Genomic DNA, 25,781 nt, shown 5'->3' on the forward strand with positions numbered 1-25,781 from the left:
AAAAATAATGGTATTATGAGAATTGTTTTTAAGTAATGTATTGATTCAGCCGGAATAAAAAATAAAAAATAATATAAATTAATAAAATGTGTGATGTATGTGTTTTTCATTTTGAATTTGATTTTTCCAATATTATTGGTCATCGTAATGTGTTGTTATTTACAGGGTATTAGTTATTAAATATTATATATATATATATATATATATATATATATATATTATAGACAAAATAGAAAAAATAATATATTTATCAAATTTAAATATCTGTATCAATTATAGTTAAATATATTTTTTTAAAAGTATAAATAAATTTTATTGCTATTAAAATAATATTTTAAATAAAATTCAAATTTCAAATAATCATGTATATATAACCAAATATTAAATTGTTAATTCACGATTGAAACTTTTAACTCTTTTATTCACACTTTTAGGTTGGTGATAGAATTAGATAGAAAATAGATATAAGTAGATAGATAAGAGAATTATGGCAGTCGACTTGGTTTCTGGAAATTATTTAAACTCTATCTTTGGGTTCAGAAGAAGCTCCATAGTTTTCCAATTCTTTCTGGATCAACTTCAAGATTTCAAAAACCTGCATGCATTCGAACATATAGTATAGGTTGTCAAGAATCACTAAAAATCGAAGGGAGGAAGCATTGGGAAGAACTTAAGAAGAAACCTATTATAAGAACATGTTAGACCCCGCGATTGATCCGCGCGATTTGGGGACATAAACACACGGTTGAAATCAGCTGTAAAAAATTGCTAGAAAAATACACAAAAATGACTCCAACCTCAAAGTAGTGAGAGAAAACAATGGCATTTTGATTCAGTTCAATATATATCCTCTCGAGCAGGCATAAGAGGGATTCCACTTGATCACCGAGTAAATCGACCTGCAAAGACAATCAACGTATGCATATGTTTGTTCATGATATATATTTTTTATGAGAAAACAGACCATAATACACGTTTTCTTGGTCATTTTAGGACATGCATGTAACTATGTTTCAGTTTCAAATACCTCAGATTCAGCTACTTTCAAGTTGTGACATCTCAATATGAAAGCCTTCTTGTAGAGCAACTTTCTTGTTCTGATATGAGACACAGGCTTGATAAGTTCACCCACCTGACGGATCAATACTTCCAGCCTGAATACAAATAGAGAGAGTTCAAATTTCAAGTCTACATGATCCCGGATAGCGAGAGTTGATAATTACCGAAAGCATTTATTCTCTAGATTTTCATGTACAGTGCGCTCCACATTCCCCAGTACTTGCTGAAACCGAATGATGGGAGCCAGAACTTCATCAGATCGATCGCTCTGTTTGAATTTATCGTTCGGTGAGTTGTTTAGTTGTTCAACTGGATAACAATCATCTCCCAAATCATCAGATGCTTCCAAACTTTGTTCTAAATCCACTAACAACTCCTTGCTTGTATGCAATTGTCGCAGAGCTTTCCCTAGTTTATCACTCACTGAATTGAGTGTACTTTCATCATCGTTCAACAACCATTCAATGGCATTTCGTTCATCCATTTCTTCACAATTTGATATAACAAGGTCATGATTTTCACTATGTTTCTTTATTTCAGAACTTGCTCTTAGCATCAAGTCTTCCTCCGCTTCCAAACATTTTAATAATGAATAGAGCTTTCGAGTTAAGCTTTCCCCTCCTTTGGGATCGAATTTGTTGAAATGGGGTGTAGCTTCTTGAAAATTATGAGCTCTTGCTGGCTTCCTTGAATGAGGTGTACCTTCTTGAAAAGAGTTCTGCTTTATTGCTTCTGACTTTTGTAAATCTTTCGCGGCCTCAACTACAAGTAACTGATATATATCTTTATTGTGACTCTCAAGTGCATAAGCATCGTTTTCCAACTTGAGAGCTTGAGCCATCTCTTTTAAGAAAACCACATAAACATCCTCCTTTAACTGGCTTTCTATCATCTCAGGAAAACTTGAATTTTCTAAATAACCACCATCATTTTTTGTTAATCTCTCAGTATCTATAGGATACAACTCACTGCTGATATCTTTCACTATACCTTGAAAAAGAATCCGATAAGCATCTTCCATTAGTGTTATTTGTAAAAATAAGCCATCTCTCTCCTCTTCTAACTTTTCTACAGAACTCAAAGTGTGCTTTATTTTCGTATGTCGCATTGGGATGGTCACTCTCCTTTCTTGATCGTCATATTCTTTCGTTCTGTGATCATAATAGTAGTTCCTTTGGAAAAGGCTATCTACATTTTTAAAAGCATCTGGTATTCCTTTTTCAAGTCCATTGTTTTCCTCATGTTTCCCAGTCAAAGATGCAGAACCCTTTCCTTCAAGAACTTCCTTTCTCAGCCAATTCCATTCCAGGTTCTGTTTTCTTATGATCGACTCATGATTCTTCACCATTTTCCCTACATAATTGTATCTGTTAAATTTGGTATCCACTTCAAGCTTATCTTCGCTCATATTATCAGGTAGAGGTTCGGAATTGGCTCTCACTAACACGGCAAAGAACTCTGAATTCTCTTGCATATTTGGTGGTTTCTCATGTAAATCATCGTGATGAAAGGTTTGAATTCGATTGAGGCTGTCGAAACATTTATCCTTCAAGAAACCAACTTGTTTTTCCATTTCTGCATGGACACGGATATCCCTTATGAAGCCTTTCACCAAAATAGACTCCACGTCTTTCTCTATTCCCCACCTCCATTGTTTCTCCAAGGGGAGAACCTCAGCGCTCTGCATCTTTCCAAAAGCAAGATCCAACGTTTCTTTCAAAAGATCGATATCTGAGCTCATCCGCCGGATCAGTATGTTCTGATTAGGTCTTGCTAACCCACTCTTCAATTTTATCTTAGAAAATCTGTCGATCCCGGAAGAACTTTCCTCCACAGAACCTGAATTTTTGCTTATTTCATTGTACAAGAAATCGAAACTAAGATCCGGGCTCGAAATATTCGATGTTCTCTTCTTTGTTTCACTGGTCAAACACTTCTCCTCATCCTCAAGTTTCTGCTTTATACTCCACATCTGCTGGTCTACTGAACTTTTCAATTCTGAGATGTCTCCTTCTGCAGTTCCATTCTTGAACCGTTCAGGCTCTAGCTTCTCATACATATTAACTAACTCTCTTTCTTTCAATTCAAGTGCCTGCCGAAGTTTCGACTCGTTTGCAGATCTCTGGATCAACTCTTTATCTTTTTCGACTATAAGACGTTTCATGTCCTGGATCCTCCCCTGGAGCCAGTGTCGGATTTCTATCAAGTCTGAGAGGATTTTGTCACAGCTTCCCTCAAGAATGTCCATCTCCTCCTGTACAATATTGAGACCACCCTCGACTAAGATAGCTGCGAGCTCGTAAAACGTTGATCTCTCGTGTAAGAACTCGATAGGCCCGTCCTTAGACTGCACTTTTTCATGAGCTTTATCCATTGCTGTTCTCAAAATCTTCATCACTATCGAGTCGGCACTCGATTTACAATTAATCTGACCAAAAATATCATCCATGTATGAATGATTACGAAGCAAATATTCAGCCCACTTGTGGCACAGAAACTGCAGGACAAGAAGATGCTAATGCCAACGGTACCAGAACCAAATGACTTGCATGTCACCTAAATTGTGGATCGAAATAGACCAATTCCAAGAAGTTGAAGGATCCAAAGATTCAGGTCTATCCAATATAAATACTAGGAATTCTGATCAAAGAATCATTTATCACCTACTCTACACACGAACGGCCATTCCGTAACAGGAACGAGAGCTGCCGTCATGAAGTTCCGGCGTGTAAAGGAGGTTGCTTATTTGCTATGTGGTGGAGTTTTGCAAGCATAAATCCTCGATATAACGATGTCGCGGATCATGGAACTCGAACACTGGCTTCCATGATCGACGATCAATGAGTCAATTTAATTATTCAATTCATTATTGAGATCTAAATTAATTATAAAAGCTCAAATTCGAGGAGAATTATCATTTTCAAGAGTATCATTATTAACGTCTATAAATTGTTTTCTGGCCGGACGCCTCTACCTAAGAGTAGGTCTATTGTGAGACGGTCTCACGAATCTTTATGTGTGAGAACGATCAACTCTACCGATATTCACAAATAAAAGTAATACTATTATCATAAAAAATAATTTTTTTTCATGGATGACCTAAATAAGATATCTGTCTCACAAATTACGACCTATGAAACCGTCTCATACACGTTTTTACCCTCTACCTAATTGTATATCTTTCCATGTGCAGAAGGGGGAAAACAAGAAAAAATAATATAGCTTTGTAACTCAAACTCATATGCGTCTATTATTATTATTTTTAAAATCTCGTAGCTTATTCATTATAATCATAATTATAATTTGTAAATATTGTTGTATATGGATGATGATCGACCTACTGAAATTTGAGTAAACAGAAATTCGATTATATGAAAAAATTTATCGGTTCATTCGATTCCGGTTCTTTAAAAAAAAGTTAAAATAGGTGAAAATGCTATTTAACACAATTCAATGTATTCGTACATCTCGACCAATACCTTATCAGACGATCTTTATCGTATACTTTACTGCCTCACATCGATTTTCCTACAATTCATATCGGAATTCCAAAAGAAGAAACGTGATTGACAAGTTTAATTAAAGGGACAAATGATGGCGATAATTCATTTTAAATATACTTAATTATACATTCAAAATCGTTTTATAATATTTTGAATTTGTTCCTTCCCAAAAATATATATGACAAAAATTTGTATGAGACGGTCTCATTATTATGTTAAGAGTATTACTTTTTATTGTGAATATCGGTAGGATTAACTCATCACATAAATAAAGATTTGTAAGACCGTCTCACAAGATATCTATTCAAATATATATAGGGACGATGAATTCCACATATCTCAATACATGGTTTAAGGGTTGTTGGAGGAACATCCAAACCCCGGCCAATAACATTGTACTAGTTAGTTAATTACTAAAGAATCTTTCACCTAAACATATACAAAACAGATGCTCCAATAAATACAAACTCGTATATGCAAGTTCATGGACAAAAGAATGCAAATAATAAAATACTTAAGTATCATATGAGACAGTCTCACCGAAAGAGTCAATTTAATCGAGTGAAAATTAATATTTTTGCAATAAAAATAATATTTTTGTCGTAAATTGGATATGAGATCGATCCGTCTTTGAGAATGTCTGATGTGAAAACTTTTTTGTTGATATTCAATGAAAAAACCCAACAAAAGATCCAATAGAAACCACATAAAATTTAGATAAAAACTAATTACAGCTCACTTTTTCCAAAGCTTTCTCCATATTTTCTGCCATCGCTTGAAGACTAAGCTCAAGATAATTAGCCATATCCTCAGAGTTCATCCCTTCAACTGGATCAGCCAAGAACGACCATTCGATCAAGCAACCATGCAGCTCATCCCCACCGTCAATTGGGATGACTTTTATCGTTGACTCATAACCCTTGATTCCCATGTTATTCTCCAGAACTTCATAGCTCAAACACCTGGTAGTTGGATCAACGGTAACCAACTTCTCATGGCACCACCTCAGAACCACTCCGCCTCCGTCAGTGGCAGCGCAGTATCGGACTAGGCCGGGCTCCCCGTCCGACCCTTCGATCTTGTAGCATGTGTCAATGGTTGGCAAGCATTTGTCGAAGCTGCAGAAATCCTCTACGAGCTGCCACGCCTCTTCCACGGTGGACTTGCTTAATTTTGCGGTGGATTTGGCTTCCCATTTTGGAGGATCGTTTTCTTTTGACATTAAATTTTGCAGAGAGAAAAAAAAAATTCTTGTATGGAGACAGGAAGAGTCGGAATCGGCTTTTTGTGTCCTACACTGAATGTCCAAAGATCAGTGAGGTATTTTCCAATAATATAAACAGAATAGGCTAATTAATTGAGTATTTAATTAAGTTGACTAACTTATGGGAGTAAATATTAGAACAGGCTACGACATTTAATATTAGAGTTGGTCGCTTACGATTTGTTCCATATTTAAAATGAAAATTGATACTTTTGGTATAAAAATTAATATTTTTTTATGAATCAATCGCAAGATTAATTAATAAGACGATTTTATAGGAGTTTTTGTCTTTTTATTATGGACGAAGAATTGTTAGAAAGGATTGAACCTTGAACATTTCAAATCTAAAATGTAAATGCAAAAATTTGTGTGAGACGGTCTCACGAGTCGTATTTATGAGACGAATATCTTATTTGGTTCATCCATTAAAAAGTATTATTTTTTATGCTAAGAGTATTACTTTTTATTGTGATTATCAGTAGGACTGACCAGTCACACAGATTAAAATCCATGAGACGGTCTCACATGAGACCCTGAGACCCACTCAAATGTAAATGCATCAAATGTATTTTTTTTAGCACTAAAATCGAAATTCCTTTAAAGTAGCTTTCATAAAATATAATTTAAAATCAGAATTTCGATTTGAAAAGCTTTTTTTATTTGGTTGAAAAGAATCATTTTAGGTTGACAATTCGTGTAAAATATTTTTAAAATCGTGTTGACTATTTTGAAATAATTTCTTATTTAAAAGTGTTTTTTTTAATCAATACTAAATGTTTCACATGTTTATATTAGTTGAATCAATTTTAAAAACCATTTTTTTTGGTAATATTTGGCTCTAAATAGTATATTTGCTTTATTGATTTTTTAAAAATAATATCATGATTAATATTTTTCATTTATAGAACAATTTATTATTATTTTTTAGCTAAGAGTGGTTTGTTATAAATTTATATTGGCTTCGAACTTATATCTAATCTCTTAATTGAAATTTTAGTGTCAGATATGTTATAAGTAACAATATATTAATATTTGGTATATCTTTCTTATATATATATCGCGAAAAAAATGAAATATTTAATAAACAAATTTAGGATTTTAATCCGATCGATAGATTTGAAGTAAATGGAATCGAATTTGAACTCTCATTCGATTTGTTCGTTCCCTAGTGAAAGTAGGCATCTGCTTGTATTGTCATTATTTTCACTAAATTAATCATATTTGTTATTATTTCTATTCTAATTCATATTTCATGCAAGAGTGAGTCTCATGTGAGACCATCTCACGAATCATAATCTATGAGACGGGTCAACCCTACCCATATTCATAAAAAAAAGTAATATTTTTTCATGGATGACCCAAATAAGAGATCTGTCTCATAAATACGACCTGTGAAATCGTATCACGCAAGTTTTTACCTTCATGCAGTACATTGTAATCGGGTGCATGCAAAAGGTGTACTATGAAAATGCTTTCTATCAAGGTATTACTTCCTACAAATTAATTAAGATATACATAATCTCGAATTCGATCGATAAATTAACATCGAATATATAAAATATATTTCCTTAAAAATCGAAAGTTACATTACTTCGAATTTACGAACCATAAGTCACAAGATTATACAACATGAATGAATACACTAGACATAACATATATATTTTAATTGAAGTGAAATTTTCATGTGATTGCATTATTGAAAATAAAAGACGGGAGTTATTACAGCAACTAATTTTTTTTTTAATAATTTCACTTCTCGCAATCAATGATAATCGAATTAGTAATTTATAAATATTACTTCGGTTAAATTACGCACGCTTTAGAATAATAAATATGTAATTTGCATATAAAAATATTTTCACTATTAAAATTCAACTAATTACCAACCAGCAATATGGAACAAGAGTAGTTCTCCTGTGAGATGGTCTCACGAATCTTTATTTGTGAGACGGGTCAACTCTACCGATATTCACAATAAAAAGTAATATTAGCATAAAAAGTACTATTTTTTAATGGATGACCCAAATAAGAGGTCTGTCTCACAAATACGACCCGTGAGATCCTTATTACACAAGTTTTTGCCTATGGAACAAAGGTGTGCCAATTAGCATCTTCCAATAATGATTTTTAAAAAAATCGAACATTTGAATAAATAAATTTGATTCTATTTAATGGTCAATTTTTATGCAAGAAGATGAAGTTATGCCCGTGTCACCACTACGAATTTATGGTCCACCACCCCTAATCAAATCTACAGAAATTGGCCAAATGGAATAAATTTACTCTTAATTTAGTAATTTTTTTAAAAAAAGAATATATGTTGCCATGTTCAAATATTAAAATATTATTGTGGGACAAATCACGTGAATTGGGAATTCGAATCATGTATGAGCTAAACACTTGTCTTAGAAAAACTAGTATTGGTAACTTTATTCATAAATATCATATATTATGTTATTTTTAGCGTAAAAAGGAAGAGTAGTAGATTTGATAATACCACTCACAAAGAAAGGAAATAACTCAACTTTCTCAACAAAGGAACAATTTTGTTAATCTCCCGTCTCGGTTTGTTATAATTAGATCTCAAATCGTCCTGAACTTAAAACATCATTACCAAATAACGGTTTGTTATAATTAGATTTCAAATCGTCCTAACTTCTTTCACTATAAAAGAATTCCCTATTCACAACTTATCTGAAACAAGAGAACGAATCTTGCAAGGAAATTGGCAGCTGACCTAAAATCACTTGATTGACCTAGCTTGATCATATGAAAAAAAAAAGTTATAATTAGATCTCAAATCGTCTTGAACTTGAGACATCAGTACCAAATAAATCATAACCGTCCACTCTTAAACAAGAATGAATTTTAAGTTTGGATCTTATTAATGACAAAAATAGAATATAACTCGTCGTGAAAATAGGAAAGTGAAACTGAAAGGGGAATTTAAATGATAAATTGGAGCCTCCATTGCAAAAATCTGGCTTATCACCACCAAACATTAATATGAGCCTATGCGCTCTTTTTCTTATCTTCAAACAATTGTTGGTTCAAAACATTACACAAACTTTTCTAAAAAAATGAATGCAAATCTATCACTGCCTAAACCATTTAGAAAATTGCAGGTCAGTGTAACGTAATTTTGATGCTAAGAGTAAGCATAGGCTAACAACTTTGGTCTGCACAAACAGCGGACTCCGAGGCTGATGGAAGAATGGTGATTCTTCTTTCCTCCGGTTAACAAAAATCCATCATCTACAGCCCGCTTTGACGAAAATGAAGAGAGGAGAGTTCGATAGATACACGAACTTCAATAGATAGGACAAAAATTTCATGTTTCAAGATACGGTTCTTGCATAGCAAACGGATGCGATGTAGAGATTTTTTGCCCATTTCTCCTGAAAGTAAAGGTGTTTTCAGGTTTCAAGAATCGATCATTGGGGATAAATGCAGGAATAACGAGAAAAAAAAGATATATGATTAGAAAAATTGTCAACCTTGACATGTACACTCGGAAAAGCAGAAGTTCGAAGGGTCTCCTGTGTTTCATCTGTGGGTTTTCTCCGGGGCATGCTAAGAACAAGAGCCGACTGATCTGTCGTCCCTGCCATCGAAGTGATACGGTACCCAGCTTCCCACCTTCTATGAACACCTTCACTAGGATAAAGAAAGTCCAACTCCACAACCTATAGTTTAACAAATAGATACAATGAAAATGCATTCTTTCGGGTTCGATAAACTGGTATACATAACAAACATGAACCTGATCGGAAAACCCTGCCCCCCTAGACATAACAATTGCCCATCTGGACCCTGCAGTAGCCATGGCGGTGACATAGAATCCCTCCCGCCATTTTTTATTGATCCACTTGAATGGAAATGATTCGCTAACTTTATATGATTGTTGCAAATACTGGGTACCTGTATTTCAAAAGTAAAACTCGAGCTTAACCGCCTGTAATAGTAGCAAATGTACAAATTATCGGATTGTGATTTGTGAAACCAACCTTTAGACATAATTACTAACGAGCTCCCGTTGTCCGCCCCTGCTATTGCACTGATGTAGAAATTCTTCTCCCACTTATCCATTATCCATTCCTAATGACAATATAATTAAAGGTACGAGATCAGGTCAATACACAGTTTTGAATTCAATTATTCAGCCATTGCTCGTATTAATTTCCAATTGAGCTGGTGTGACATGTAAAGATTTAAAACCAGACTGGAAGTACATAAAAGAAGAAACCTTGTGAAGAAAATGGGGTGAAAGTTCATAAAGTTGATCACTAAATCCAGTTCCAGCATCAATTATCAGCGCCCATAGATTTAAACAAGATCCCACGGAGCTAATAAATAGGCCATCCTCGTTTCCTTTCTCAATATGCTGAGCAAGCCTCGTGTCTGCAACATTGTAGTGATATCTAAAAGGAGAAAATGTAAGATATAACTACTGTTCCAATGAAAAATAGAGGATGAAACTTAAGCCATTAATGCTACCTTTGCTTCATAGGGCGTCGAGCATTATACACGCTAATCCATTGTGTGGCGGGCATTCCCATACGGACCTTTTTCTTTGGTTGCTCATCATCACCACCGTCATCCTCGCCCAACATAAGTCGTCCTCTCTTTTGTCCCACTTGATATATGAGCTTCAATAAGATTAGAAAAAAAATGGGCCGCGAGAAAAAAATCAAAATGAACAAATTTATGAATAATATCCACAAAATAATACGAGAAATTCAAAAATACCTTCTGAGCACCTTCAGTGTTGATTGGCCTGATGACGGGATTTGGACCAACTATTCCATCAAAGAGGGAGATGTACTTTGCGTAATTAGGCTTTTCATCAAATTTTAAGTTCACAACATACTCAACAAACTGTCGGAAAGGTGCAGGGCAGAAGCAACAAAGAGCTTCGGGAGAGGTCGACATCTTCTTTTTGCACACAAGGAAGCCTTTATTCTCGCCCTAAATAAAAGCACCAAATGTATAAGAATCGCTAACAAAATAGAAATAGTCAACAAACATACTTTTTGAGCCACAACTGCCGACCTGGAACCCCTGCCAAGGAAGACGACCACGTAGAAGAAAAATGAGAGTATAAGCAAGGGACTCCAAATCGTCTCTACGGCTTCCAGTTCTTCCGAGATGGGCATGCGCACTTGCATATCGCACGGTTCCCCTGAAAACCCAAAATTTTCAAGCATAAACATGACCATTGATTTGAAATAGCATAAAATATCATCAGAAATGGGAAAACAACAAAAAACTTAACCTGAACATGTCTGGCCGTTGATCATAGTCAACATGCAGGCTAGACGAAGTATCACGCCAACGGGTGGCTGAAATTTCATAAGGGTAGCACAAGTAAATATGTCTTGCTTATATCTACAGCTTACGTTATCATAAATATGCTACTGTTTGACAGATAATTACCCAATCCAAGGTCAACCAAAAAGAGCCTTTTCTCGTCGGGTGTACCAGGTGGACCAAGCAAAAAGTTTTCTGGCTTTACATCCCCATGAACATATCTGAAGAAAAAAGGGATAATATTAATGAGATTTTTTAAACCAAGACAAGATGATTAAACTCTATGGCGCATGATCGTAACTCTCCAACAGGGACATTAATTGATTTTCTTCCAAATCAACTATTAGCTCAATAAATATCCAACTACAGATTTCTAGTCCCAAAACATTAAATTTTCTAAGATCCAGCTACGAGTTCTTAAGTTTTGTGCTAGTTGTATATAAGTCTCAGCCTCTCCCATAAACAATGCTAGCACTTAACAATACCTACACCACTCTCTAAAAGATGCAAATATAATCTTTCAGTACTAACTAAATTAATCTCCCCTATAATTGGAAAAATGCAAAACGAAACATCCGCGACTTTTTTTTTCCCCAGAAACAATTTTTTGTCCCCCAAATAAAAACAGAAACCACCATTGATTTTTTATTTTATTTTATTTTACCAGAACAATATTTCCATCCTATTCGCATCTCCCAATATATCCATTTGTTTAACCAAACTTTTCATCATTTTCAAAAATTACTATGTTAGCCTATTATATTTTAACAACAAATTTATTCAAAATTCTAAATCCTCAAATAACTTTATTTACCATTTCCGTCATGAATTGGCATCTCCAGAAACAATTTCATTTTCACAAATCAACATAAAATAAAGATTTAATTTTCTGAAAATATTCGCCCCCAAAATGTTCCCCAAAACTTCCAAGTTAAAACCAATTATTGTCATCATTTTTAAGTAAAGACTAAAGGTAATTTGAAGAGATTACCCCCTAGAATGTAACTTCTCTAAAATGGAGATGGCTTCAATGGCAATGCACGCCACCATTTCAATAGACATCCTGCAAAAGAGACATGGTGGTGTTACATGCAAGTCATATAAAGACAAAAGCCAAAAGTTATACAAATCATCGATTGCATAGGAGACATACATGTGGGAATTGTTGTTCCAGATATCCCATAAACTAGGACCAAGCATATCCATGATCTGTAAAAAGAAAAATTACTTTATTTTACCTTAGAGGGAAAAATGAAAAGAAAAGACATGGAAAAAACTCTTTACAGGAGATTAAATAATCCACCATTATATAGTAGTCATTTTGCCGTCCCTTGAAATGTACATCTGGAATGCCATGACTGCCACCGAGTGCACTAAATCCAAAATAGTGATTTAGTTCAATTCTTTAACATCTCATGGAAGAGAAATATAGAAAATTAGTAACAGAGAAGTAGAGAAAGTAAAATGAAATCACTCACTTATAGACTTGCCACTCGTGTGGTGGTCCATAATTACAGCCTTTGCTGCTCCGGTGCTCAAATTTCATAGCAACCTAAGAAACAAAAGAATGTCCCGTCACACAAACAAAAATCAAAGCTGCAGAAAATAGTGCCGGGATGCTAAGTATATACCTCTACAGCTCCTGAACCTGTTCTTTCATTAGGATTTGGAGGATTGATTCGGCGACCAACATAAACTTGCCCAAACCCTCCTTTCCCCAGTTTCCTCTCAACTTTATAAGCTGGAGAACCACCAACCTGAACCTGTTGAGGATAAAGCAGATTTAATTAACTCAGACACTGCAAAGAATCAATAGGTCTTATGCTGAATTCTTCATGAAGTTGAACTGAAACCATCACTAAAATAAACTGAATTAGAAGATAAATGAAACTTATTTATTGCATGTCATAGCTTCCTAATAAAAAACATCAAGCAGTGTCCCTTAACTAACATCTCACTAAAGCCAAAAAGTTGTAACCTTTGCACAAAGTTAATAACAGCAACAATATGATGCATATTATTAGAACAAGTGTAACAACCATATCAGCCACCCAGACAAGATATTAGAGCCAGATCTTAAGTCCTCATTTAATTAGAGCCAGATCTTAAGTCCTCATTTAATTATCTACTCCATCTCTCAGACACCTCAACGTTCACTTATTACCCACAAAAAAAAAAACTCCATAAAATCAAATCTCCAAAAGCCAATGCACGCACACAATACCCATGCACAAAAGAATAATTAAAACAACATTTCACCAACCCTTCCAGGAAGAGGAGCGGTAGTTCCCTCATCCTCGGGTCCCACACCCTTATCACTGCCACGCACACCACTACCATTCTCAGCCATCTTCTTTCCCCCTACCTCTTCTTTCACTTCCTCTACTCTGTTACTATCTACCGCCTTATCCGACGTCGTTCCCGTCAAAACACCGGCAGCATTTACCTCACCCTTAACCACAACTTCCTTATCCTTATCTTTTTTCCCTGCAATCCGCCTGGTTCTCCGTACAAACACATGCACTTGCGTATCCTGGCACGGGTCGAGTCGAGCAGCAGCTGGTTGGCGTCCTAGGCGCGCTCCGCTACGCAGTTGAGGCATATCTACGAAAACCCATCAACTCTTTCATGAATCCCATGAATAATTCTTCATCAAAACCGAGGTTACTCCCTCAGACCCCAAATACAATGTTAAAGTTTCACAAAAACAGAAAAGAAATTGTAAAGAACTAGGCAATCAATAACCAATCGATAGTTGACGACTGATTATATGAAACCCGATGAACATGCATACGTGTGAACAAGTAGATTTCGAAAATGTTACAAAAATGAGAGAGAATTTGGGATTTAGGGCAGGGAGTGGCTCGAAACAAGTTGAACGAAATAGTGGTGTATATCAAGAAAGATGACAAAGTACAAAACATGCTCCTCTCATGAAATAATATAATATTAATTAAATAAATAAATGGGATAAACTTCGGGTGTGGTGGTTTCACTGGGCCATTGACCTTTTTTTTTTCGAGCTTAGCCAATCCAATGATTAGCCCAATTACAAATCTGTATTTAGCTTGGATTGCATGTTCAATTTATTTTGGCCCAAACAATTATGGGCTTCCATAGAAATAGGCCCAATTGTTTAACTAGACGTGGTTCAGCTATTTGCTCGTCCTTTCAACCCTTTCCTTCTACACACGAAAGAGCAGCCACCTACACCGCGAGAATTCAAGGTAAGACCTGATTTTTGTTTCGAAATTTTTTCGTTCACTATTATGTTCTGGTTGCGTAGTCTGTGACTGAAAAGGCTTGATTTTGATTAAGTGTGTGTTTTATATTTTTATGAGTTGATTTTAGATTTTAGATTTTAGCTCTTTGTTGATGTTTATTTCGACGTTTAATGATATTAAGACAGTGGATGAATGATAAATTTTGATGATTTATGTGAAATTCCAGGTTCTGTATAATTATTTGGCTAGGTCAGTGTTGGCTCTTGCTTCCCCCCATGTTATTGCAAATATCCATATTGGAGTGGACCAGTTGCTGTCATCCCACCTCAAATGGATAAATTTGTAAATTTTTCTATTAAAAAACGAAATGTGTTCTCGATTAAATTTCTGGGTTTCATGGGATACGTACAATTTTTTCAGGTTGACGAAGGTAGGGAACGATCTAGAATTGAATGTGGAAAACCCTAGTGATACTTCTACTGATGTATATTTGGTGAAATACATGCTAAATAACTATCTTTATTTTTTTTCATTGGTGCTAAAAAACTATCTTGATCCTAGGATTTTTTGTCATAAATCTGACACAAGCAAAAGTGTTGAAATAATATAAAGAATTCAAAGACTTTAGTTGAGGTGCTGCAGAAAATTGCTTCCGTGTTGTCTGCAAATATTTTTAAAAAAGTGATTATGAACTTTTCTATTACAAATGTGCAAAATTCTATAAAGAAAAAGCCATAATCACTTTTTTGACGTATCTGCAAACACTACCTTAGTTTAGTGTTATTTTGTGGACTTACGTGACTAATGCTGTCCATATTATAATAATGTTTTTGGGTGGTGGTGGTGGTGGTGGGTTAATCAGTTATTAGGGGAGTTGGAGTCACGAATAATCTTGGAAGACATGTTTTTCCTGATTTTAGCTTTCCTCACACATATGGTCATCATCCTACTGGTTAAAATTTTATAACTATCTGCTAAAGATTTGGATTGGCTGCTAAAGAGTTTGTGTTAAATGGTAGCAACAAGGTCATAGCAAGTTGCTTTCTCTGCAGGTAGCCTGAGCTGTATCCTTTAATAGCTGTTAACTTCATTTCCTTTTTACTCCGCCTTGCGATTGATCCATGGGAACTCCAGAAACATCACGAGAACCCTGCCCCGATCGTATCCTTGATGATGTTGGGGGAGCATTTGGCATGGGTGCTGTTGGTGGTTCAGCTTTCCATTTCTTGAAGGGCATCTACAACTCCCCAAAAGGCGAGCGTCTTATTGGTGGAACTCAAGCTGTTCGAATGAATGCACCTCGTATTGGTGGTAGTTTTGCTGTTTGGGGTGGACTCTTTTCTACATTTGATTGCACAATGGTCTACCTCCGCCAGAAAGAGGATCCTTGGAACTCGATCATTGCTGGTGCCGCAACAGGAGGCTTTCTACAGATGCGTCAGGGATTAGGTGCTGCTTCACGTTCAGCTATGTTTGGTGGTATCTTACTTGCTCTGATCGAGGGAGCTGGAATAATGTTAAATAAAGTCATGAGTGCACCTCAGAATTTTCCAGGAATGGAGGAGCCACTACCAAATGTTCCTGGTATGCCTGGATATTCAATGGGTCAAATTCCCGGTCAAGCTCCTGCAAATATTGAGAGCTCGGGATCTGGATCTCCGGCATCTTCATCTTCTTCATGGTTAGGTGGCCTTTTTGGTGGTGGGAAGGAAGAGAAAGGTACTAGTGATGAAAGCAAGACAAAGGTCTTGGAGAGTTTTGATGCCCCAACACCACCATCATTTGATTACAAATAATTCTAGAGGCATTTTCTGGTAAACGAGACTGTTCATTTATCGTGTTTTACATCTGTAACGAGGTGCTCCGGGGTTTGATATTTCTTATGGTAAACCCTTCATTTCACATTATCTTGTTAATAATAACTAAATTTATGATATAATATTTGAAAAACTCAACTTTTGAATTCATTTCCTTCAATATCGCTCGAACCTTTTTACTAATTAAAATTTTTAAAATTCTTTTAGAAGGACGTCACCGCAGTGTCAATGAACTGATATCAATATGACATACATTAACATATTCTATCCTTACCGGAAGAGAGTGAAGATTTCCATATTTTAGTGAGCTCGGAATATTTCATTCTAGACAGACATTTATTTCATGTGTGGAGTCTGTTTAAAAAAAATGTGAATTTCACGTATATTGATAAATATTATTTAGATATTGGCATAAGATCTCATTTTCCGGTGAACACTAAATAGTCTGATCTGAGATGTGGAGTCGCGAGTTGAAGGCTTATGCTCCAACAAACTTAGAACTCATGAAATTAGCCATCGAGTGGTGTCTAACAAGGAACTTGTTGTAATAGTCGTTTTACTTTGGAACTATGGATATGCTGCTCGTGTGAGACGACATGCATAGTATATGAAATTGAACATGCGACTATCAAAATAACGACGATGAGTCATAGTATCGATCATGGGTGATCTAATATCCGTTTAATCATCTATATGGCCTGTGAGTAAGAAGTAGAAGCAAATGACGGAGCCAATATAGATATTAACTTGAATAGATGTTAAACGTGATATATGTAAGTAATTTTTGATAATTTATCTATCATAATTCATATCTCATGTTTACTTTGTTATATTATTTATCCATATAATAATTATTTATCTTGCATCAATCAAATCATTATTATTTATCTTACATCTATGGAATATTAGATTTAAATTGTAATATTATCTTTAATTATTAGTATTATTAATAATTTATTAATTATTATCATATTTTGATTTTATATAAAATGTGTCGAGTCCCGTCCTGTTATTACCACGTAGAGGGATGGCTGCGATAGTGGTGTCTCTCGCCTCACACAATTCATGGGAATGTTTTCTTTAAAAAAAAATATAACGTATATTTTCAAAATTCGAGGGGCAATGTTGTCATTTCGATGTTCTTTTTTATCTGCATCGATTTTGTTCCATCCAATTTCGTGATACAAATAAATTTACAAAGCAATGTGAGTGTATATAACTTTGTATTCAAGAGAAAGGGCTGGCGACTGCTGAATGTGTGCTCGTCTCCCGCCTCTCCTCCGCGCCCGCCTCTTCCCCGCCGCTGTCTCCTCAATGGAGGCGCGTATTCTCTCACGATTCATGCCCGTAGCCGTTGCTCTCCATTCGAAACTTCCATTTTCGTCTCCTCGTCTTCGTTTTCATGCTATTGCGGCACTCTTGGAGACTGCATCGATTTCCGGAAGGAGGGGAATTGGCTGTGATGATCGCTTGAGCATCTCACGAGGATTCAGGTGGAAAATTGAAAAAACTGCGGTAGCTGCCGCGGCGTCGCGTCGGGATTATCGGAAAGTTCGCAGCAGAAGAGTGAATGCCACGAAGAAGAAAAAGGAGAAGGAGCTTGAGCTCAGTGTTAAAATTTGCCTCGAAGAACAGCTACCCGAGGATCCTGAAACTCTGGTATTTCATATATACTCGTTTTATGTGTATACGCCGCAGCGTATTCAATGTATCACTGTCATTACTTCTTTTTACATCTGTTACTGTACTAAAATGACTTCTTACCCCCTAATGCGTCTCAATCAATGGTGTGTGTTTATTGCAGTTTCGTTCTCCATGTGTTTGTCTGCAATTTAGGGGTGTGTGCACCGTACATATTCTGAATGCGCGTTTTTCCTCGTGGATTTATGTAATCATATTTGCCATTGTGGGGGATTCACACTTCTGAAATGAGTGGTTTTTGGTACACCATGGCAATTGCAGATGCTTATGGTAATATCTTATCGGTTGATTGATTCATTCTGTTGTCACTAATCTTGATTCATATTGCAGGACATAGCAGAAATGTTGCGTCTTAATGTTCCAATGGCCATGAAGTTAGCATTTCAGAGTCTAAGCAACTCAGAATACAACACAAGAGACAACGCGATATCAGATGTTGGCGGTTTTGAGAGTGTTGAGTTATCGGTACTTCTTTGTAATGATGAGTTTATTCAAAAACTTAACAAAGAATGGAGAGATGAAGATCATGCTACCGATGTCCTCTCAATGTCCCAACATATCCCTGAACTCGATCTTCCAATTGTTAGTGACCTATTCTCTTATGGGACAATAAACCTGTGAGACTAACCTGACCAGCATCGGTTTTTTTGCAGCTAATGTTGGGTGATATTGTAATATCTGTAGAGACAGCTGCACGGCAAGCAGAGGAGAGAGGGCACACTCTTATTGATGAAATACGCATCCTCGTGGTTGGTTAATTTTACACATTTTTAACATGGTAACTTATTGGCAACTTGTGAACGATTAGAAGTTAAATGGTGCCCTATTTGTTTATTGTTTATTAGGATTTGTTGTGGTATGGACTGGATTGCCTTTCTCAGAGTGATTTATTTTGTAGTTGTGTGATGCTTGCTTCCTTGAGAATTGGGGAAGAATAGTTTTGTGGTGTGTTTAGTGAAAGATGAAGAGTTTTTTACATGGAAAAGAGACAGACCATTTCTCGTATAAGTAGAGGATTATCAATTTTACAAGTGAAATAAAAGCATACTTTTTTATCAGAAAAGGGCTGGGAAATATTAATATTTTTCCACAAAAAAAAGGGCAAATATGTTAGTGAAGTTTGAATCAATAATTTCAAAACCTTCTTGAATTCAATGATTTGGAAAAAGTTTGGGTTCGGAATGTGTCCCTTTCAAGGTATTTTGTTGTATTTTCTTGTGTTAATTTAGTTGTCCATGCCCGCCAGTAATTTTTGTATCCCTTAAGGTTCATGGATTGCTGCATCTTTTGGGATTTGATCACGAGTTAAGTGACGAGGCGGAAGAAGAAATGGTGAGAGAGGAGGAACTACTTTTGAACGGTCTTGGATGGAAGGGGAAAGGATTAATTCAAAGTGCAGGAGCAAATGAGAGTCCTCATTTTGATCATTTAGATGGTAATTTACCTAAGTGCAATTATACGCTTTGTGTCTTTTCGAGTTAACTTTCTTTGGTGAGCACCGTAGTTTTCCATTAAGGACTATATTTCTCTCTCTGATATCCCATATAAAAATTTATTTCTGAATTGTCAAAAGACAGGAAGAGAGAAGGCAGTCTCCGATTTTATAAACCGAAATATAGCTATATCTTCTGTGACATGGATGGTAAGATGTTATACTGAGGGCCTTTAATAATATATTTACATTCAGACTAATGTTTACCCATGCATTTTTAATTGTTAACATAAGGTACACTGCTCAACAGCAAAAGTCAAATTTCCTCAGCAAATGCAGAAGCATTGAAAGAAGCAACGTCAAGGGGGGTGAAAGTGGTGATAGCTACTGGAAAAGTAAGAGCAAAAAAGTGTAGCTTCTTTCTGGACTATATATGCTATTGAACTTTGGGATAGGGTTTGTTTGGCTAATACAAATGGTCTTTTTTATCTCTGATGCTGGGAGCAGACTCGTCCGGCTGTAATCAATATTCTGAAGATGGTAAATTTAGCTGGAAAATTTGGCATCATCTCAGAGTTTTCTCCTGGGGTTTTTGTACAGGTCTGAATCTTAACATTTTATTTCTTTCAGCACAGAAGGTCTATAACTTCTTATCATCATGCACTGTTAGAGTGCGGCATTGTCCTAATATTTTTATTTATTTTCTCATGCTTGCAGGGGTTGCTTGTCTATGGGAGACAAGGCCGAGAAATATTTAGAAGGAATTTGGATCCAGGTGTCTGCAGGGAGGTAAATACTCATTTGCCTGCTTGTGGAATTCTAGTTTGGCTCTTGTATGTCTCCTGCTGAAGGTTATCCACCTCCTATCTAAGGGTAGTTATGAAGTTGGAATGTAACAAGATTCCACCAACATGTTTGATGTGTGGAATTAGTTTTCCCAATATAAGCGCATGTCTTCTATTTGTTCTTCGCAGTGTCTCTTCACATACCTAACTTTCTAAATTTGAAACTGAATATATATTCCAGTTGCTATTTTTGTCTGGTTGCCAAAAATCATCAATTATGCCAAAACCGTAAGACGTTGCCAATGTCTTCATGAGTCGTATATTTCAGGCGCTTCTGTACTCTGCCCAACAAAAAATTCCTCTTATTGCCTTCAGTGAGGACCGATGCTTAACATTGTTTGAACACCCTTTGGTGGACACACTTCATACCTTATATCACGAGCCAAAGGTATCTGGTTTGTTTATTATGCCATTCTTGCTGCCCTTATTTATTTAGGAATGTGCATGTTTTCTTGAAAGTGTGTTTCATGGAAAATTTTTGGACAGGCAGAGATTATAACTTCAGTTGAACAGCTACTGGAAGGTGTGGAAATACAGGTGCGTTCAAAATTTCAACATATCGGTCAATCAATTATGGCGTCACTAATTGTGCATAAGCTTATACCTTTGTATGAGGGTGCATGCAACTTCTTGTCATGTGTCTTTGTCACCTCGGCTTGATTCCTATTTTGATTTAATTCCGTCTTTTGATTTTTTGGTTGACCCACTCTCACGCGATGTAACTTGAGTTTGGTCTTTTTTCTCAAAACTTTCCAATTTAAATCCATTGATCAATATACCTCATCTCGACATGACTATGCAATCACAGAAACTTATTTTCTTGGACACTGCGGAGGGAGTGTCGACTACCTTGCGACCATTCTGGGCTGAAGCAACTGGAGATCTTGCGTCTGTTGTCCAAGCTGTACCAGACATGCTTGAAATTGTTCCCTCAGGAACGTCAAAAGGAAGCGGAATCAGAATGTTGCTTGATCATTTAAACGTGACACCAAATGAGGTATGCCCACTAGACATCATGACCATAAATCAGTTGCCATGCTATACCACGTGGCTGTCAATATGATAAAGCGATCAAAAGGTGGAATATGAGCCGATGTACAGTTGGAGAAAATATAAGTTGTACTGCCATCAACAATTATAATTTTCGGTCCTACACAATATTTTATACCCATTATTATTGTTACCTGTATTAGGTCATGGCTATCGGTGATGGTGAAAATGACGTCGAAATGCTCGAGTTGGCTTCTCTTGGCGTTGCTTTGAGTAACGGATCCAAGAAGGCTAAAGACGCGGCAAATGTGATTGGAATCAGCAACGACGAAGATGGAGTGGCTGATGCTATATATCGCTATGCATTCTAAGTACTTGTTAATTCAAATATCAAGGTGCAATGTGAAATGTTCACCTTCTCAGGGATCAATCCATATTCTTTTACGATTGGGAAAGAGGGTAATTTTTTGATTTATGGCATTGTCATTAAAGTTTTGTACAACACAGATTGATTTTAAATGAATAAAACTTTGTGATTTTTATTGTCGTGAAAATTGCTATTTCTTGTTAAACAGTGTATTTTAGAAAAAAAATTGCTTTAAAAAAAATACACCAAATGAATCCATACAAGAACTGTTCACCATACACCATACCAAATAGGTATCTGTAGATTAAATAAGAAACAGTTCGAACTATGTTTATATTCATATTTAGTCCCAATGACTAAAATACATAGCATAAATTTCCAATTTTAATGGATATCTATGCTATGCTAGTACTTGTTATTAGCCCAAGCATCCGCATTCCTTGTTTCTTTATGGTTGGTTAAATTTATGTGAAAATCCTTTACATATGCTTGTTAAGATAAAAGTTCGACTCTTCTGTTATATGGAAGATCCGGCCGAATAAAACGAACATGATTCATTTGAGTCAGGTTAGATTGGAAATAAAAATGTTTGTTCATACACTTTCTCACAAAAAAATTGATAAGTTCATTGGCTAAAAATGAATGATTGACAAAGTTTCAAACTAGATAATATTATGAGTGAGATTAGAACCATTGTCGTACCTGATATTTCGAATCGACATAAAAATATTATATATAAAAATTAATCTTACAAAACACTTTAACAAGCCTATATATGCTAAACATGTTATTGATTATCACATGACAAAGTATGATTGTACTCACTCGTTTAAAGATCCGTTGTAAGTAAGTTTCTTCGAAATTACAACACATTAAACCAATATGAGTCAAGACGAGAATTCTGGAGAGAGACAGAGAGAGAGAACTCATTGATTCCAAGTCGGAAAGGGCCTTCAAGAAAAAATGTTCAAGGGGATGATTTGTAATGTGCATTTCTTCTTGCGCATTCGAGTATGGTTTTATCAGCAGTGATGAAATACGCTGCAATGGATGCTGTTCAAAAATTGTAAACAAACACAAAAAAGGATAAAGATAGGTTTCCATATTCTTGAAATTTTGATGTCAAAACCAAATTTAGCGCACAAATATTCACTACAGGATTGTGAAATATTACACCTTATTTTTCAAGAACGCGTCACATTACAAATTTCGTGTTCGTAAAGCTCCGCTGTGACATTTTTTCTAATTTAAGTTACATAAATACGTCTTCATATTCAAGAAATCTTTAAGTTAACCCTAGCCAAGTGATTATAAAACTTATGAGCATTCCGAAGAATAAAATGGAAAGACAATCAAGGCATTTAACCACAAAACATGGAATATTTCTGCCGAAGTCGCACAAAGCGAAAAACTCAATAAAATTAATCAAATTCGACACACCTGCAGATATAACAAGTGCCTGACCAGTGTAGTTGAGATTTGCCTTTGCCCAAGGAATTGTCCGAGCAGCTATCAACTGGAACATTTGTCAGAGGAATTTGATATGAACACGCTTGAGCATGAAACTTCAAACATTATATTCTCAAAATATGTCAGTATGCAGAAATCACTCAAGCCTTTTCCTCTGCCAAATACAAGTCATCACGAGCACGGATGTTCAAAATACTATAAACCGACCAAACGGATATGAAACCATAAACTTTGAACGTGGTAAAAGTCTGAAACTTCACGAGCTAAGTTTTATGATCTAAATTTATATTTGAAATAACAAACATATCACGGTATCAAACATTGCAAAAGAACTCCAGCAAACTAACATGCAATAAGAACATAGTAGCAGAATAATCGAGAAACAAGAGATCGAGTTTGTGTCCCAAAACTAGCTCAAGAGATGAGATTGTCCAAGACCATATATATAACAAAACTTAATTCATCTGATAATATTTACAACTCACAATAACTTAATCAATCTGATGTGAGACATCTAATACGCTATCACTATCACACGCCCAAAAATGGTTGATGGCCTGTTAGGGCAGTCCAACACATAATAGTGAGTCTAAACTCTGATACTGTGTCATAATCATGGACTTGGACCTAATTCCACTCAAAAAAAGACCAGGGGAGGATTGTCCAAGACTCCAAGTACATATATACAACTCCCAAAAACTTAATTAATCCAACCATATATATAAATCCCAATAAAATAATACCGATGTGGGACATCTAACATGAGGTTGCAGTTTTTCAGTGGTCACTTCAGATCGTGAGTGTGTTTTCATTTATGTTCTAAATAATCTTACATAGAAAATCATATATAACATCAGAGTTAATATCCACAAGCAAAATCTATGGCCTATGGGGCCTTGATACATTTTGGGATCCGACTTTCATTTTAACAAAAACTATAGAAACCAAGAAGACAAATTCCAATTGAAAAGAGTAAATTTGCATACAGTAGGTACAGCACTGACAACACATGCAATTGCAGCAGCTTTGGCTCCTGCTCGCACTCCTTCTGCAGATTAAAACAAAAATAACATGCGATATCAAACAAAAGTTAGCATCAACCACATTCATAACTAAACTCAAATATGGGATATTTTCTATTCAGTGATTAATTTTTAATATATTTTAGCCACGGAGAATTCACAAATACACAAGATTCAAACAGCTATGTGGATGGACTCAAGAAATTCATGAAAATACACCCCAAAAATCTGTTAAAACCCAAAACTCAACAAAGGATGAAGTGCAACAGCAGGGGAGCCGGACTTTGCTGAATTATCTCTGCATCTAAATTTCTTGTTTATTTCTGTAATCAAATGTTTGTAGATATGTTGCTGTTCAATACATACTTGTTTGGGTCTGTCTGCTCTTAATATTTTATACTATTTGGCAAACACACAGGGTATTTGATTACATACAGCAAATTATGGAAGGCAAATTTTCATTTTTAGTCTCGTCACAAAGCGAGCGACGATACACAGAGAACTTTTACCTATCGATCAATTTTAATGTATAGTCGTATATATGGGAAATTCAGAGTTATCTTTATTCTATCCTCCCTCTTTCGCTCTCGAAGTCAGAAAGCGACCACTAATTGCCAATGAAATTCAATAATTCAGTGTTACTAAATTTTTTCTGATGTTACTATGTTAGATCATAAGCCACACCCAAAAGATTAGCTTGGGACCCTCAATCTTACTAGGCTAGTAGCGATCCCTCTATTGTTTGTGGAGCAGATACACAACCCAAAAGACTAACTATCCTAGGACTCTCGAGCTTATTAGCCTTCCCAATATTGTCTGTGGAGCAAAAGTGGGATGGTAACAATGCCTAGGGAAGCCCAAATATTTTTGCAAACGTATCAAAGCTTTTCACAGGTCGTCCTGTTTCAACGAGAACACCGGTGTTTGTCAAAAGGAAGTCCCTTGTTTCGACGAGAAAATCAATGTTGGTCAATTTCAGTCTACAGTCCCAAGCAAAGAAGCTGACATTAGACCCTCATCAACGCTGAGCGTACGTGGGATCACAACCTGACAAAATCCTCAAGCCTCTACACGCCCCCGTCTTCCAACCACAATCAACATGAGCGCAAGTACCAGAAAATAAAGACATATATTTATACAAAAATGAAGCCCTTTTGCACTTTGATCAACAAAAAAAAATGGATGCAGAATAAGTCACTACAAAACATGTTCTCCTGCATACTAAGAAAACCCATAATTTCCCACAAAAACTTGCAACAAAAGGAGAAATTCGAAAATCAAGAAATATTTTTTGGAACCTTGCGTGCACTGCCTTGTGCGTAATGCTTTCTCATCTTCGACGGGCGATGCGATTACCAAAGACTTCCTCCTGCTATTCGCCAATAAATCCCTCATTTCTGATGGAATTCCCATAAATTCTTTCAATCAACAGATTCAATGGTAAAGTCCTTGCTATATTTGTTCTTACTTGGAAATGAAACTGAATGGAGAAGCAGAATTGGACTTCGAATTGAGTTGAAAGAAAAAGAAAATTGAAATACGGTGCAAAAGACCGGACATTTGAGTAGCACGTGCCCCGTGGATTTGCCTAACTTTTCATCGAATTAATTATCATATGTATCAAATTGGGTTAAAAAAAAGTTCAAATAATGTTGTTGCATGGATTGGAGTTGTAAATTTTCGTTACAAATGTCGCATTTTTTTTTCTAAAAAGGTTAATCCATGGTGGGAAACCTCCATATATAAGTGAGGGGTTATATGACTCAATCGAAATAAT

The 25,781-nt window shown here is 35.8% G+C and overlaps 6 protein-coding genes across 9 annotated transcripts; 2 read left to right on the forward strand and 4 right to left on the reverse strand.

Annotated features, from left to right (window-relative positions):
- Window positions 1-415: 415 nt before the first annotated feature.
- LOC140817558 (WPP domain-associated protein) lies at window positions 416-3,881 on the reverse strand. 2 transcript variants are annotated; one of them, XM_073177311.1, is made up of 4 exons: window positions 1,224-3,881; window positions 1,028-1,154; window positions 798-899; window positions 416-595 (listed from the first exon to the last, which is right to left on the reverse strand). In XM_073177311.1, exons 1-4 carry the CDS (start codon window positions 3,506-3,508, stop codon window positions 518-520), a joined length of 2,592 nt encoding a protein of 863 aa, XP_073033412.1. In that variant the 5' UTR covers window positions 3,509-3,881; the 3' UTR covers window positions 416-517. The 2 variants fall into 2 exon arrangements, with proteins under 2 accessions (XP_073033412.1, XP_073033411.1); XM_073177310.1 differs by lacking the exon at window positions 416-595 and having other exon boundaries at window positions 607-899.
- A 1,320-nt stretch (window positions 3,882-5,201) lies between these two features.
- On the reverse strand, window positions 5,202-5,919 carry LOC140816841 (uncharacterized). The gene has a single exon (XM_073176322.1). The coding sequence runs from the start codon at window positions 5,782-5,784 to the stop codon at window positions 5,287-5,289; it is 498 nt and encodes a 165-aa protein (XP_073032423.1). The 5' UTR covers window positions 5,785-5,919; the 3' UTR covers window positions 5,202-5,286.
- Window positions 5,920-8,754: 2,835 nt separating this feature from the next.
- LOC140816375 (casein kinase 1-like protein HD16) lies at window positions 8,755-14,051 on the reverse strand. The gene is made up of 16 exons (XM_073175598.1): window positions 13,400-14,051; window positions 12,768-12,899; window positions 12,615-12,688; window positions 12,440-12,509; window positions 12,290-12,345; window positions 12,128-12,199; window positions 11,263-11,357; window positions 11,102-11,168; window positions 10,879-11,008; window positions 10,576-10,794; window positions 10,324-10,475; window positions 10,073-10,247; window positions 9,834-9,924; window positions 9,590-9,747; window positions 9,324-9,512; window positions 8,755-9,224 (listed from the first exon to the last, which is right to left on the reverse strand). Exons 1-16 carry the CDS (start codon window positions 13,736-13,738, stop codon window positions 9,165-9,167), a joined length of 2,079 nt encoding a protein of 692 aa, XP_073031699.1. The 5' UTR covers window positions 13,739-14,051; the 3' UTR covers window positions 8,755-9,164.
- Window positions 14,052-14,239: 188 nt separating this feature from the next.
- LOC140817026 (mitochondrial import inner membrane translocase subunit TIM17-2-like) lies at window positions 14,240-16,260 on the forward strand. Of its 2 annotated transcripts, none has more exons than XM_073176584.1 (2): window positions 14,240-14,363; window positions 15,413-16,260. In XM_073176584.1, exon 2 carries the CDS (start codon window positions 15,482-15,484, stop codon window positions 16,154-16,156), a length of 675 nt encoding a protein of 224 aa, XP_073032685.1. In that variant the 5' UTR covers window positions 14,240-14,363; window positions 15,413-15,481; the 3' UTR covers window positions 16,157-16,260. The 2 variants fall into 2 exon arrangements, with proteins under 2 accessions (XP_073032685.1, XP_073032686.1); XM_073176585.1 differs by lacking the exon at window positions 14,240-14,363 and adding an exon at window positions 14,401-14,702.
- A 1,121-nt stretch (window positions 16,261-17,381) lies between these two features.
- LOC140816625 (endoribonuclease YBEY, chloroplastic-like) lies at window positions 17,382-21,687 on the forward strand. 2 transcript variants are annotated; one of them, XM_073176003.1, is made up of 12 exons: window positions 17,382-17,836; window positions 18,209-18,460; window positions 18,532-18,627; window positions 19,145-19,313; window positions 19,449-19,520; window positions 19,605-19,705; window positions 19,818-19,910; window positions 20,028-20,099; window positions 20,424-20,543; window positions 20,642-20,692; window positions 20,964-21,152; window positions 21,349-21,687. In XM_073176003.1, exons 1-12 carry the CDS (start codon window positions 17,432-17,434, stop codon window positions 21,514-21,516), a joined length of 1,788 nt encoding a protein of 595 aa, XP_073032104.1. In that variant the 5' UTR covers window positions 17,382-17,431; the 3' UTR covers window positions 21,517-21,687. The 2 variants fall into 2 exon arrangements, with proteins under 2 accessions (XP_073032104.1, XP_073032105.1); XM_073176004.1 differs by having other exon boundaries at window positions 17,383-17,836; window positions 19,452-19,520.
- A 468-nt stretch (window positions 21,688-22,155) lies between these two features.
- On the reverse strand, window positions 22,156-25,593 carry LOC140817353 (early nodulin-93-like). Its single transcript, XM_073177004.1, has 4 exons — window positions 25,303-25,593; window positions 23,969-24,030; window positions 22,953-23,028; window positions 22,156-22,565 (listed from the first exon to the last, which is right to left on the reverse strand). The coding sequence occupies exons 1-4, from the start codon at window positions 25,415-25,417 to the stop codon at window positions 22,480-22,482; spliced, it is 339 nt and encodes a 112-aa protein (XP_073033105.1). The 5' UTR covers window positions 25,418-25,593; the 3' UTR covers window positions 22,156-22,479.
- Window positions 25,594-25,781: the final 188 nt, after the last annotated feature.

This window comes from Primulina eburnea, chromosome 16, assembly GCF_022965805.1.
Source record: "Primulina eburnea isolate SZY01 chromosome 16, ASM2296580v1, whole genome shotgun sequence".
Lineage (NCBI taxonomy): Eukaryota > Viridiplantae > Streptophyta > Magnoliopsida > Lamiales > Gesneriaceae > Primulina > Primulina eburnea.